This window comes from Babylonia areolata, chromosome 4 (genome assembly GCF_041734735.1).
Source record: "Babylonia areolata isolate BAREFJ2019XMU chromosome 4, ASM4173473v1, whole genome shotgun sequence".
Taxonomy (NCBI): Eukaryota; Metazoa; Mollusca; class Gastropoda; order Neogastropoda; family Buccinidae; genus Babylonia; species Babylonia areolata.
Window position 1 is genome coordinate 5,627,003 of NC_134879.1, and position 12,500 is coordinate 5,639,502.

At 44.9% G+C, this 12,500-nt stretch overlaps 1 protein-coding gene across 1 annotated transcript in view; it reads left to right on the forward strand.

The window, feature by feature from the left end:
* The window catches only part of LOC143280802 (uncharacterized), a 399,670-nt gene that overhangs the window by 38,146 nt on the left and 349,024 nt on the right, over positions 1–12,500 (forward strand). Inside the window, exon 6 of the mRNA XM_076585488.1 lies at positions 2,778–3,024. Coding sequence (XP_076441603.1) covers positions 2,778–3,024 — 247 coding nt within the window. The remainder of the gene's footprint in view (positions 1–2,777; positions 3,025–12,500) is intronic.

Genomic DNA, 12,500 nt, shown 5'->3' on the forward strand with positions numbered 1-12,500 from the left:
TGAGTAGGTGTGGATGTGGGTGGTGGTATTGGTTGGTGGTGGGTGGTGGTAGGTGGGTGAGTATGTGTGGGTGAGTGGGTGGATGGTGGTGGTGGTGGTGGTGGTGGTGTGTGTTTGTGTGTGTGTGTGTGTGTGTGTGTGTGTGCGCGCGTGCGTGCGTGTGTGTGTGTGTGTGCATGTGCGGGTGCGTGTGTGCGTGTGTGTGTGTGGGTGGGGGGGTGGGTATTGGTGTGGATGTGTGTGCATGCGCACGCGAACAAACAAATCTTTTAGCAAATTTCAAACGACTGAAGTATCTCTCTGTCTGCCTGTCTCTGTGTGCTAGTGCGCGCGCGCGCGCGTGTGTATGTATATGTCTGTGCGTGCGCGCGCGCGCGCGGGCTTGTGTGTGTGTTCAGTCTGGCAGAATGTCTTTCATTCTGATCACAATACCCAGAAATACCCGGAGTCAAAATAAAGTCCATGTGAATGAACCATTTTTGCCTTTAAAAAAAAGTGAAAATGCAGTGCTACATGGCGTATCGCGTCTGATGAAGCAACGTGTGTCATATATCAAATACAGGTATATTCTGGCCAGTGTCAGTGTTTGACATGGACTGGACTCGACGAGCGCAATAGCCGAGTGGTCAAAGCGTTGGACTTTCAATCTGAGGGTCCCGGGTTCGAATCTCGGTAACGGCGCCTGGTGGGTTAATGGTGGGGATTTTTCCGATCTTCCAGGTCAACATACTATGTGCAGACCTGCTTGTGCCTGAACCCCCATCGTGTGTATACGCAAGCAGAAGATCAAAATATGCACGTTAAAGATCCTGTAATCCATGTTAGCGTTCGGTGGGTGTTGGAAACAAGAACATACCCAGCATGCACATCCCCGAAAACGGAGTATGGCTGCACACAACTCCCAAAGCCAGTGCTGCTTTTTGCTTTTCTTCACATCAGCTTTGCACACAGGAGAATGAAAAGGTACGGTGGAACAACAAAAGCAGCACTGGTTGTGTGTGTACCCTTGTGTGCGAACGCAGTAACTGTATATTTGTTTTGAGTTTGATATCCAACACGGCATCCCCGTACCGGCTCATATCCATAGGTCTATTCCTCGTTTATGATGTGTTATTCGATGTTAAAACGTGTAATCCTTCCTGCACACTGATCTTCACTACCCACAGAAGAAAGGAGAATTCCCTCGACACGAGGAAAGAATGCAGTTGCCAACGAGGCGATGTGATTTATATATTAAAAAAAAAAAAGAGAAAGAAAAAGAAAGAAAGAAAGAAAGTAAAAACAACAGCAACAACAACAACAACAAAAAAGCAAAAAACAACAACAACAAAAAAAAAAAAAAGGAAAAAAAAGTCCATACATGTAATTCTCTCACCACAAAGAAACCATTGAGTGCTCCCGTTTCATGTCAAACTTGACACAAACCTCAGGTGATACTGACGACGGGGCTAACCATAAAGATAAATAATAGCTAGGAGGGTTGGGTGGGGTGGGGTGGGGTACTACTAAACGCTTCATTGACACAATCAGAATGGTGCCACTTTGATTAAAGCGAGCAGCGGAGATTTCAAACTCATAACTTTCTGAACGCAAGCCCCAGCGCCGCCCAGCCATGTGGCGTTTGCCTGTCAGGCTGTTTGTTATGTGTTGTCCCCGCACAAGCTGTGCTCGGATGGAAAACAGCGAACAACAGCAACAACAACACATAATAATACCATGCTCTGATCGACTGAGACTGACTGATCGATAGCACCTGTGGTGGAAGCAGTCTACGTCTCTCTCTCTCTCTCTCTCTCTCTCTCTCTCTTTCTCTCTCGCTGTTCGCTGTTACTTAATCGTCGGTTGAACGTGATTTGATTGGTTCTGAACAGAAATAGCTGTCAGCGCTTGGACAGAACACACACGCACACACACGCGCGCGCGCACGCACACACGCACACGCATACACGCACACGCACAAACAAAAACATCACCACCACCACCACCACCACCACCAAAACAAACAACAACCAGACATTGTTGACGCGACTGATTCCGTCCCACTCTCAGCCCCAACACCACACACACGCCATTCTCATTTATTACACAACCTGAAGGTGAAAACAACAGTGTCATAATTCATGTTTCTCTCTGTAACCGCTTCACTTGATGAAACTTGCAAGACATACGGTGCAGGCCACATCACAGATAAGTAGTCTGCCCGTGCGAACACGTCTCTCCCCCTAATTCTGGACAGATTTTAGGGTAATTTAGGGTTCATTTCATCTATATATTTAAAAAAAAATCGTTATGATCACTGAACCAATCACAAGTTGTACATAGCTTTTGATTTTAGTCTAGAAACCTGTCAATCTTCTCTCCATTTTTTCTCTCTTTCTGAGTTCCCACCTGCACAATGTGTTGTGCCCCTTTAGGGAAAGGCGATTAACTGATATTCCTCACTGCACCCAAAGTATGAATGGATACCCGACTTCGGTTGGGGAAAGTTAAAACGACAGGAGGATAGAAGATGGGTCCTCCGCCTTCCTTCTTTCCTTCCTTCCTTCCCTCCTCCCTTCCTATGCCGTCCTCAAAACTGGATATATTACTTCACTGCCCCCATGGCCGAAAATAGCTATTATTGCAGAATGAGACGCTCATCTGCCAATGATATACAGTCCGGAACTACACGACAGTGGCCAACAAACCAAACTACATAAAACAACAACAACAAAACTAAACCATAATACATTAAAACAGTAAAAATTTCAGTCCTTTCTTTAACTTTCTTCCCACAGACCCAACCCACGGAACTACACGACAGTGGCCAACAGCGGCGTCACCCGCTCGGAGAAGCTGACAGGGTGGATGGGGGGAGGTTACCACCACCACCACCACCACCACCATTCCTCCCTGGGGGAGGGCGGAGGAGGAGGAGGAGGAGGAGGGGGAAACAGCAACAACAGCGATCTGGCCCGGGAGGTGGGGAGGGTGAGCGGGGACGATCTGGCCGGTCTGGAGGAGTGCTTCCGGAAGGTCTGCAAGGTGAGAGAAAAGGCGGCAGCGTCTGTGTGTGTGTGTGTGTGTGTGTGTGTGTGTGTGTGTGTGTGTATCGTATTGTACTGCATTGTATTGTACTGTATTGTATTGTACTGTATTGTATTGTACTGTATTGTATTGTACTGTATCGTATTGTACTGCATTGTATTGTACTGTATTGTATTGTACTGTATCGTATTGTACTGCATTGTATTGTACTGTATTGTATTGTACTGTATTGTATTGTACTGTATTGTATTGTACTGTATCGTATTGTACTGTATTGTATTGTACTGCATTGTATTGTACTGTATCGTATTGTACTGTATTGTATTGTACTGCATTGTATTGTACTGTATTGTATTGTACTGTATTGTATTGTACTGTATTATATTGTACTGCATTGTATTGTACTGTATCGTATTGTACTGTATCGTATTGTACTGTATCGTATTGTACTGCATTGTATTGTACTGTATTGTATTGTACTGTATTGTATTGTACTGTATTGTATCGCACTGTATTGTGTTGTTTTGTATTATATTGCACTCTATTGTGTTGTATTGTATCGTACCGTACTGCATTATGTTGTATTGCATCGTACTGTATTGTACTGTATTGTATTCCTCTTTTTGTCACAACAGATTTCTCTGTGTGTGAAATTTGGGCTGCACTCTCCCCCAAAGGGACAGCTTGTTGCTATACTGAGAGCGCCACCCATTTTTTTTTTTTTTTTGTATATTTTTTTCGTGCCTGCAAATGTTTATAAATTTGTTTTCCTATCGAAGTTGGGTAGGAGCAGTAAGGGGAGAGTGATGGAGGAGGAAGGAGGGCCTGTTGCCGCTGACTGTTTATGTTATTGGTTCCCCCCCCCCCCGACCTCCCCCCCCCCCGACCTCCACCCCCCCGACCCCCCGTTCTGTCGTTCTCCCCGCTGTTTTGTAGTAGTAGTAGTAGTAGTAGTAGTAGTAACAGCAGCAGCAGCAGCAGTAGTAGTAGTAGTAGTAGTAGTAGTTCTTCTTCTTCTTCTTCTGCGTCGTAGAGAGCTCCTCATCCTCCTTCTTCTTCTTCCCCACTCGTTAGTGTTGCTGTTGCCGCTTACTGTTTGTGTTATTGGTCACCCCCCACCCCCCACGCCCCTGTTCTTCTTCTTCTCTTCCTCCTCCGTCGTAGAACTCCTCCTCCTCCTCCTTCTTCTTCACCACTCGTTAGTGTTGCTGTTGCCGCTTACTGTTGATGTTACTGGTCCCACCTACCCCCCTCCTCCCTTTCTGTCGTTCTCCCCACTGTCTTCTAGCAGCAGCAGCAGCAGTAGTAGTAGTAGTAGTAGTTGTAGTTGTTGTTGTTCTTCTTCTCCACCTTCTATTCCTCCTCTGTCGCTTGTCTTCTCCTCTCCGTTTTCTCGTTTTGTTTGTTGTTGTTGTTGTTGTTGTTCCATTGAGTCTGTTTCATCTGATCCATTTTCTTGATGACTCGCCTACCTTTTCTGTCCCAGCTTTGCCCTCGTCTGAAAATATCAATAGTCACGGTAGTGTTTGACATGGGGCACTCACCAAGTCAGATGATAGATATCATCTTGCCCTCCGAGGGTGTGTGTGTGTGTGTGTGTGTGTGTGTGTGTGTGTGTGGGAGGGGGGGGCTGGGAGGGTATGGGTTTGATTTCACTCGGGAGAGTAGAGTATTATGGTTGGCAGGAGACCAATGTGGACACTGACTACACTGACACTGCTTTTTGGAACAACACCACAGTTTCTTTTTCACGTTCATTCCAATTAATTCAGTGTCCACTTTAGAATATCTATATGCAGTAAACACGTCGATGGTGTAGTTGATATCACAGTGTGTGTTCTGTCCAAAATTTTTATTTCTGTCCTTTTAATTGTGTACGAGAAAAATGAGGTCTTGTCGATTTTTACCAGACACAAACTACCTTCTTGCAACTCATTGGGAAGTGGTTTTTAGAATGTTTGAATTTCGGAATGAATTTCAACGAAATGAACCGTAAAATGATAGAGAGAGACAACCGAACACCGGTTATAACACAGATTCACTTTGTTTACACAAGCGATTAAAACAAATGCTCATAAAAAAATCATGCATTTTCATGTTCCATAAAATAATATGACACTGCTTGTGTCATTGATAAGGTACATGATAAATTTGACGACCATGGTACCTGTAGACAGCGGACTTGCATTAGTTAAACTGACGTAAGAATATTTCGCCCCCCATCCGATTTCAGCATCTTTGCAGCCACACGGCTTTTCTCCGGCGCCCCGCTTTCATTTTGTAGTAAACTTCAAAGAATCATGACTGAACTGTGGCTTTGCTCATTTAATAATCAACACATGTTGCCCACTGCTGAGGTCAAATTACTTTTAAAAGAGAGAGAGAGAGAGAGAGAGAGAGAGAGAGAGAGAGAGAGAGAGAGAGAGAGAGAGAATTCCTGATATTTCAGGGAGAGTATACATAAATGGCTTGGTTCATTTGTTATTCAAAGTATATTGCCCACTGTTGAGGTCAAACTACTTTCAAGAGAGAGAGAGAGAGAGAGAGATTCTCCGTATTCCAGGGAGAGTACACACTTCACAACATGAACATGTCAGCATCAAGCCAGTTGTTTCCCTTGACACCGGTGTACCACACTTCATTTGCCTTCGCTGTTGTAGTGCTGTGCTGTGTCCGTCAGTGATGCGCGCTAATAAAACCAGACGCAAACACAAGACCTGTACCAAAATGTGATTTGATATGTTAGCTTCATTATTTTCACGGCAATTTACACCCCTGTGCACATGTGTAACAAAATTGTAAACCCGCGTATCATCATCAGTCTGAAAATTGATTGAAAAGAAGAGAAGGACACGAGAATTTAATGGAGGCTTAACAGCGGCAGCAGCAGCATACAGTGAGGATTATATTGATAGCAAGAGCACCACCACCATCACCACACCGCCAACACCAATATTGATAACAATAAGAATAATGATTATAATGAAATGGTCATTTCTCAGCCAGCAGGAATCAGAACTCAGTGACACAAGGACAAAGCGTCATTGTAAGTATTTAGGAAATCAACAATTTGTATACACAACGCAAAGCAACGCAACAAAATGAACAATTCTGTATACACAACACAACAAAGTCAACAATTCGTATACACAACACAACACAAAACAAAACAACACAACAAATCAACAGTTTGTATACACAACACAACGCAACACAACAAAATCAACAATATGTATACACAACGCAGCATAAAACAACACAACGCAAAGCAACGCAACACAACAAAATCAACAATTTGTATACACAACGCAACGCAACACAACACAACGCAACACAACAAAATCAACAATATGTAAACACAACACAACGCAACACAACACAACGTAAACACAACAACATCAACAATTTGTCTACAACACAACACGCAACACAACACAACGCAACGGCAACGCCGCACAACAAAATCAACAATTTGTATACACAATACAACGCAACAAACAACGCAAAGCAACGAACACAACAAAATCAACAATTTGTATACAACACAACGCAACACAACACAACGCAACGCAACGCAACACAACAAAATCAACAATTTGTATACACAACACAACGCAACACAACACAACGCAAAGCAACGCAACACAACAAATCAACAATTTGTATACACAACACAACACAACAAAATCAACAATATGTATACACAACGCAACGCAACACAACACAACGCAACACAACAAAATCAACAATTTGTATACACAACGCAACGCAACACAACGCAACGCAACACAACAAAATCAACAATTTGTATACACAACGCAACACAACAAAATCAACAATTTGTATACACAACGCAACGCAACACAACACAACGCAACACAACAAAATCAACAATTTGTATACACAACACAACGCAACACAACGCAACGCAACGTAACAAAATCAACAATTTGTATACACAACACACAACACAACAAAATCAATTTGTATACACTACACTACACTACAGTACACTACACTACAGTACTGGACTGCACTACATTGCGCTACACTTCACTACACTACACTGCACTGCCCTGCAGTGTTTTGCAGTACACGACACTTGATTACACTAGACTACACTACGCTGCTGCTGTTTCTGCTGCTAGGAGTGGTCAGTTCGATCATCAGCCAAGTGGGTTATAACGAGGTCATTGAGTTAAACTTTTTTTTAACCGCAAGCCCACACCTAAGTGCACACACGCACGCACGCACGCACGCACGCACGCACACACACATACACATACACACACACACACACACACACACACACACCCGCCGCATTCCGTCGAAATTCGCCTAACGACGTCTGCAAATTGCACTAAGTGGCTTCAGTCGCTAAGTGGTTCAGGAAGTTTGAAATCACAGGTACGCCCCAATTTACGGTGCCATGATTGTATTTCTCTTTTTCGTCACAACAGATTTCTCTGTGTGAAATTTGGGCTGTTCTCCACAGGGAGAGCGCGTCGCTACACTGAGAGCGCCACCCATTTGGGGGTGTGGGGGGTATTTTTTCCTGCGTGCAGTTTTATTTGTTTTTCCTATCGAAGTAGATTTTTCTACAGAATTTTGACAGGGACAAACCTTTTGTTGCCATGGGTTCTTTTACATGCACTAAGTGCATGCTGCACACGGGACCTCGGTTTATCGTCTTATCCGAATGACTAGCGTCCAGACCACCTATCAAGGTCTAGTGGAGGGAGGGGGGGGAGGATTTTGGCGACTGTACTGTGATTCGAACCAGTGCGTTCAGATTCTCTCGCTTCCAAGGCGGACGCGTTACCTCTAGGCCATCACTCCACTTATATTAAGTGAGGGTACATGGTGGCCTTCATCAGGACGTCCGTCTCATCACTGCTCCCAAAGGAGAACGTCTAGATAACGGAAACACATTTCTGTAAACAGCTGACCAGTTCTGAAGTTAGGTATCCTGCTCTTTTATCGTGGGACAGGCATGGTGGTTTGAAATCGGCTCCCATCGAAGACCAGTGCTAAAGTAGGTACACTGTTCTTTCATCATAAGACAGGTGCATTGTTTAGAATCAGCTCCCAGTGTAGACGTTTCAGGACAAAGAAGAGACGCACCCTTGAAATCAAGTTCATTGTTTAACTAAAGGATGTCGTGACGGAATGTTCCACCGCGGCGAATCGGTAACAAACAACCCACACACCAGCCTCCAAGTTAGCTGAGGCCTGAGCTGTGCACTGATCCTTCTGGTGACGTCAGTCCTATGCCTGATGCCTTGGCGTCCTGTGGTGAAGTAGCGTAAAGTAGGGAGGAAGGTGGCAGAGTGGTTAGAACGCTCGTCTGCCAATACAGAATCTGCGAGGGCCTGGGTTCGAATCCCGCCCTCGCACTCGATCTGAGTGTCCAGTCGTTTGGATGAGACAATAAATCGACGTCCCGTGTGCAGCACGCACTTGACACACTGAAAAGAACCCATGGCAACGAGAGTTTGTCCTGTAGCAATATTCTGTAGAAGAAACCCACTCAGATAGGTACACACACACACACACACACACACACACACACACACATATATATATATATATATATATACATATAATTATATCCATGCACTCAAGGCCTGACTAAGTGCGTTGGGTTGTGCTGTTGGTCAGGCATCTGCCTAGCAGATGTGGTGGAGCGTATATGGATTTGTCCGCCGAACGCAATAACGTCTCCTTGCGAAACTGAAACTGAAGTGGCGTCTTATTTGCAAACGCCGGAACGCTAAAAGCTCCTTTCTCCTGGCCGGCCAAAGCCGCGCCTGTCATTGATTTGTCTCTCTGTCTCCGTCCACCACTCCCCTCTCTTCCCCAGCCAGCCTTTGTGGTGCGGGTAGATTTAGGGTGTTTTTTTGGGTTTTTTTCCCCTGAGATGTTGCTGCGGCTGTTGTCCTGTTTCAACATTACTTTGTGTATCTGTTTTATGTTATCTAATTTCTGTCTTTCTTTGGGTGTTTTTTTTTTTTTTTTTTTTTTCAAGACACTACAAGTTAGAAAGGGTATACTTGGGTCTTGTTGCTATTTGATGAATACGTTCACCAAGCTTTTTGTTCGAAGTTTGAGTTTGGAAATGTGTGTGTGTGTGTGTGTGTGTGTGTGTGTGTGTGTGTGTGTGTGTGTGTGTGTGTGTGTGTGTGTGTGTGTGTGTGTGCGTGCGTGCTTGTGTGTGTGTGCGTGTGTGCGTGCGTGCGTGCGTGCGTGCGTGTGTGTGCGTGCGTGCGTGCGTGTGTGTGTGTGTGTGTGTCTGTGTGTCTGTGTGTCTGTGTGTCTGTGTCTGCGTGCGTGCGTATGCCGCGTACATAGGAGTGTGTATGTTCATGTGCAAACTCACCAGTCTGCGAATATACAGACACGTATCTGAGCATGGGCTTGAATTTCATATTATTGTCGGTCTGCCTTCAAGTCATTCACACCCCAGGTAACCATAAACATCGAGCTACAGCCTGTGGAAACAATACCGTGCAATATTTGTATTGAACGAGAAGTCTGAAGGGTCGACTAGAGTAAGGATTGTCCAACTGTGACAGCAGTCAGACGTTGGTTGGCTCGGTCCTGACCAAACCCTCTCCCGCTGGCCCAACACACACCCATTAACTGAGGCCAAGTCCCCCACTAAATCCCTCCCTTGTTGTCAGAAGGGATCTTTTGCCTTGACCTCGCTAATGGCAAGCGGCGTCTTGTTTGTCTATGAGGGATCGTAAACGGGTCTCTTGATTTTCTTTTCTTTCTTTTTTTTCTTTTTTTTTCTGCCCCATCATCTGCACCGTTTCAGTGGCATTACTCCCACGCCGCTCATTTAGATTCCCCCATACACGGCCACACCCGGGTTCATCCGTCGCAGTTCCAGCGTCGGCAGTCCACAGGGAACCATCGATGTTAGGTCGCCAGGAGGCCACACACCAGAGGAGACCCTGCACTGCTGCTGAGTCACTTCGGTGGTGTTCAGTGGTGCCTGTTCTGGGGTCTCTTGATTTTCTCCTTCAGCCAAAGCTCTTTTATTCATGGGCCTGTACTCTTCTGAAGTTTCTCATCTTTCCTGGTGCAGGCCGATGTGGTGAAAAGCCGCTGCGGCTCAGTGATGTCATTCTGCTGCCAACCTGTGTCCACGTAAGACGTCAGAGAGAGAGAGAGAGAGAGAGAGAGAGAGATGGATGATGGTGATGATGATAATGATGATGTTATTATATTGAAGAAACACATAAGGTTCATTTCAGCTGGGAGTTGGGAGATAGGTCATTCAGGTGGGTTTTTTTATTTATTTATTTTTTTTTTAGGGGAGTGAGGGGGGTGGCGGGTAAAAAAAAAATCATTGACACCGTCCAAACCAACAAGAGAGAGAGAAACTGAAAATAGGACTGTAATGTCAATGGCATTAAACATTTTTCAACAAGAGAGAGAGAGAGAGAGAGAGAGAGAGAGAGAGAGAGAGAGAACTCTATCTATGAACACAGAGACACAACCTGCGAAAACACGATTTCCACTTGTGTGTGCAACAAGCTTCAGTTTCAGTTTCTTTTAAGGAGGCGTCACAGCGTTCGGACAAATCCATATATGCCACACCACATCTAATGGGCAGGTGCCTGACTAGCAGCGTAACCCAACGCGCTTAGCCAAGCCTTGAGTGCATGCTTATATATCTATGTACCTATCAAATCAATCAAATCAAAAACACTTTATTAATCCACTTGGAAATTAACTGTTCAGAGTGGATTCCTTCTACAGAATTTCGCCAGAGGACAACTCTCTCGTTGCCATGGGTTCTTACTCAGTGCGCCAAAATGCGTGCTGCACACATACGTGACCTAGGTTTATCGTCTCATCCGAATAGTTAGACGCTCAGTTTGAATTTTCCAGTGCAGTCAAAACTCGGGCAGAAAGGACGAGAGCGGGATTCGAACCCAGACTCTCACAGACTCTCTGTATTGGCAGCTTGAGCGTCTGAACCATTCTGCCAACAACAAACGAACACGAATAAGAGGCACTGGTTGAAAGAAGGTCAGACCGTGACAGCTCAGTCTCAGACGTTGACTGGTTCAGTCGTAATAACCTGAACCCCCCACCCCACCCCCACCCCGCACCCTCTCCCCCACCCCCCCGACTGTCCTGCCGGCCTTGACGCCCCCATTTTTGATGATAATGATGTACATTTACATAGCGCCCTTTCTCTCCAAGAGCTCAGGGCGCTTTGCATGAAAGAAAAGTATTACAACTTACAAATCATTCATGACCGCTCTTTCTCAAAAACTCAACCCCCTCCCCACAAACACACACTCTCCCTTTCCCACACTCTTCATGCATCCAAAGTGAGCTGACAGTGGGTGATGTTAGAGAACAAGAAAGCTGAGTGCTAATGGATAGGTTTAAAAAAAAAGAGAAGGGTTTTTAGTGATCAGCGAAATGCAGAGATAGAACCAGATGCACGGATTTACCGAGACCCAGGTCCCCCCACCCGATTCCTCTTGTGACGGTAGACAGGGGAGGATCAGATGCCTGTACATTAGGCTTGTGAACTGGCGTCTTATTTGCTGAAATAGGTTGTGAAGTGGCGTCTTATCTGCTAATATTATACGTTGTGAAGTGGCGTATTACTTGCTGATATGGGTTGTGAAGTGGCGTCTTATTTGCTAATATGGGTTGTGAAGTGGCGTCTTATTTGCTAATATGGGTTGTGAAGTGGCGTCTTATTTGCTGAAATAGGTTGTGAAGTGGCGTCTTATCTGCTAATATTATACGTTGTGAAGTGGCGTATTACTTGCTGATATGGGTTGTGAAGTGGCGTCTTATTTGCTAATATGGGTTGTGAAGTGGCGTCTTATTTGCTAATATGGGTTGTGAAGTGGCGTCTTATTTGCGGATATTATGGGTTGTGAAGTGGCGTCTTATTTGCGGATATTATGGGTTGTGAAGTGGCGTCTTATTTGCTAATATGGGTTGTGAAGTGGCGTCTTATTTGCGGATATTATGGGTTGTGAAGTGGCGTCTTATTTGCGGATATTATGGGTTGTGAAGTGGCGTCTTATTTGCTAATATCATAGGTTGTGAAGTGGCGTCTTATTTGCTATTATGGGTTGTGAAGTGGCGTCTTATTTGCTAATATGGGTTGTGAAGTGGCGTCTTATTGCTAATATGGGTTGTGTGAAGTGGCGTCTTATTTGCGGATATTATGGGTTGTGAAGTGGCGTCTTATTTGCTAATATCATAGGTTGTGAAGTGGCGTCTTATTTGCTAATATGGGTTGTGAAGTGGCGTAGTATTTGCTAATGGGTTTCTGTTCCTTTTTTGCCCCCCTCAAAGGGCTTTTATTGATTTGTCTGCCCTTTCTGTTGTCACTGCTGTCACCCCCGCTCACCCCTTTGCCGTGTCAGGCAGGTTTTTGTTGTTGGAGGTGTTTTTTGTTTTTTTTTCCTGAAAGGTTGTGGCGGCCT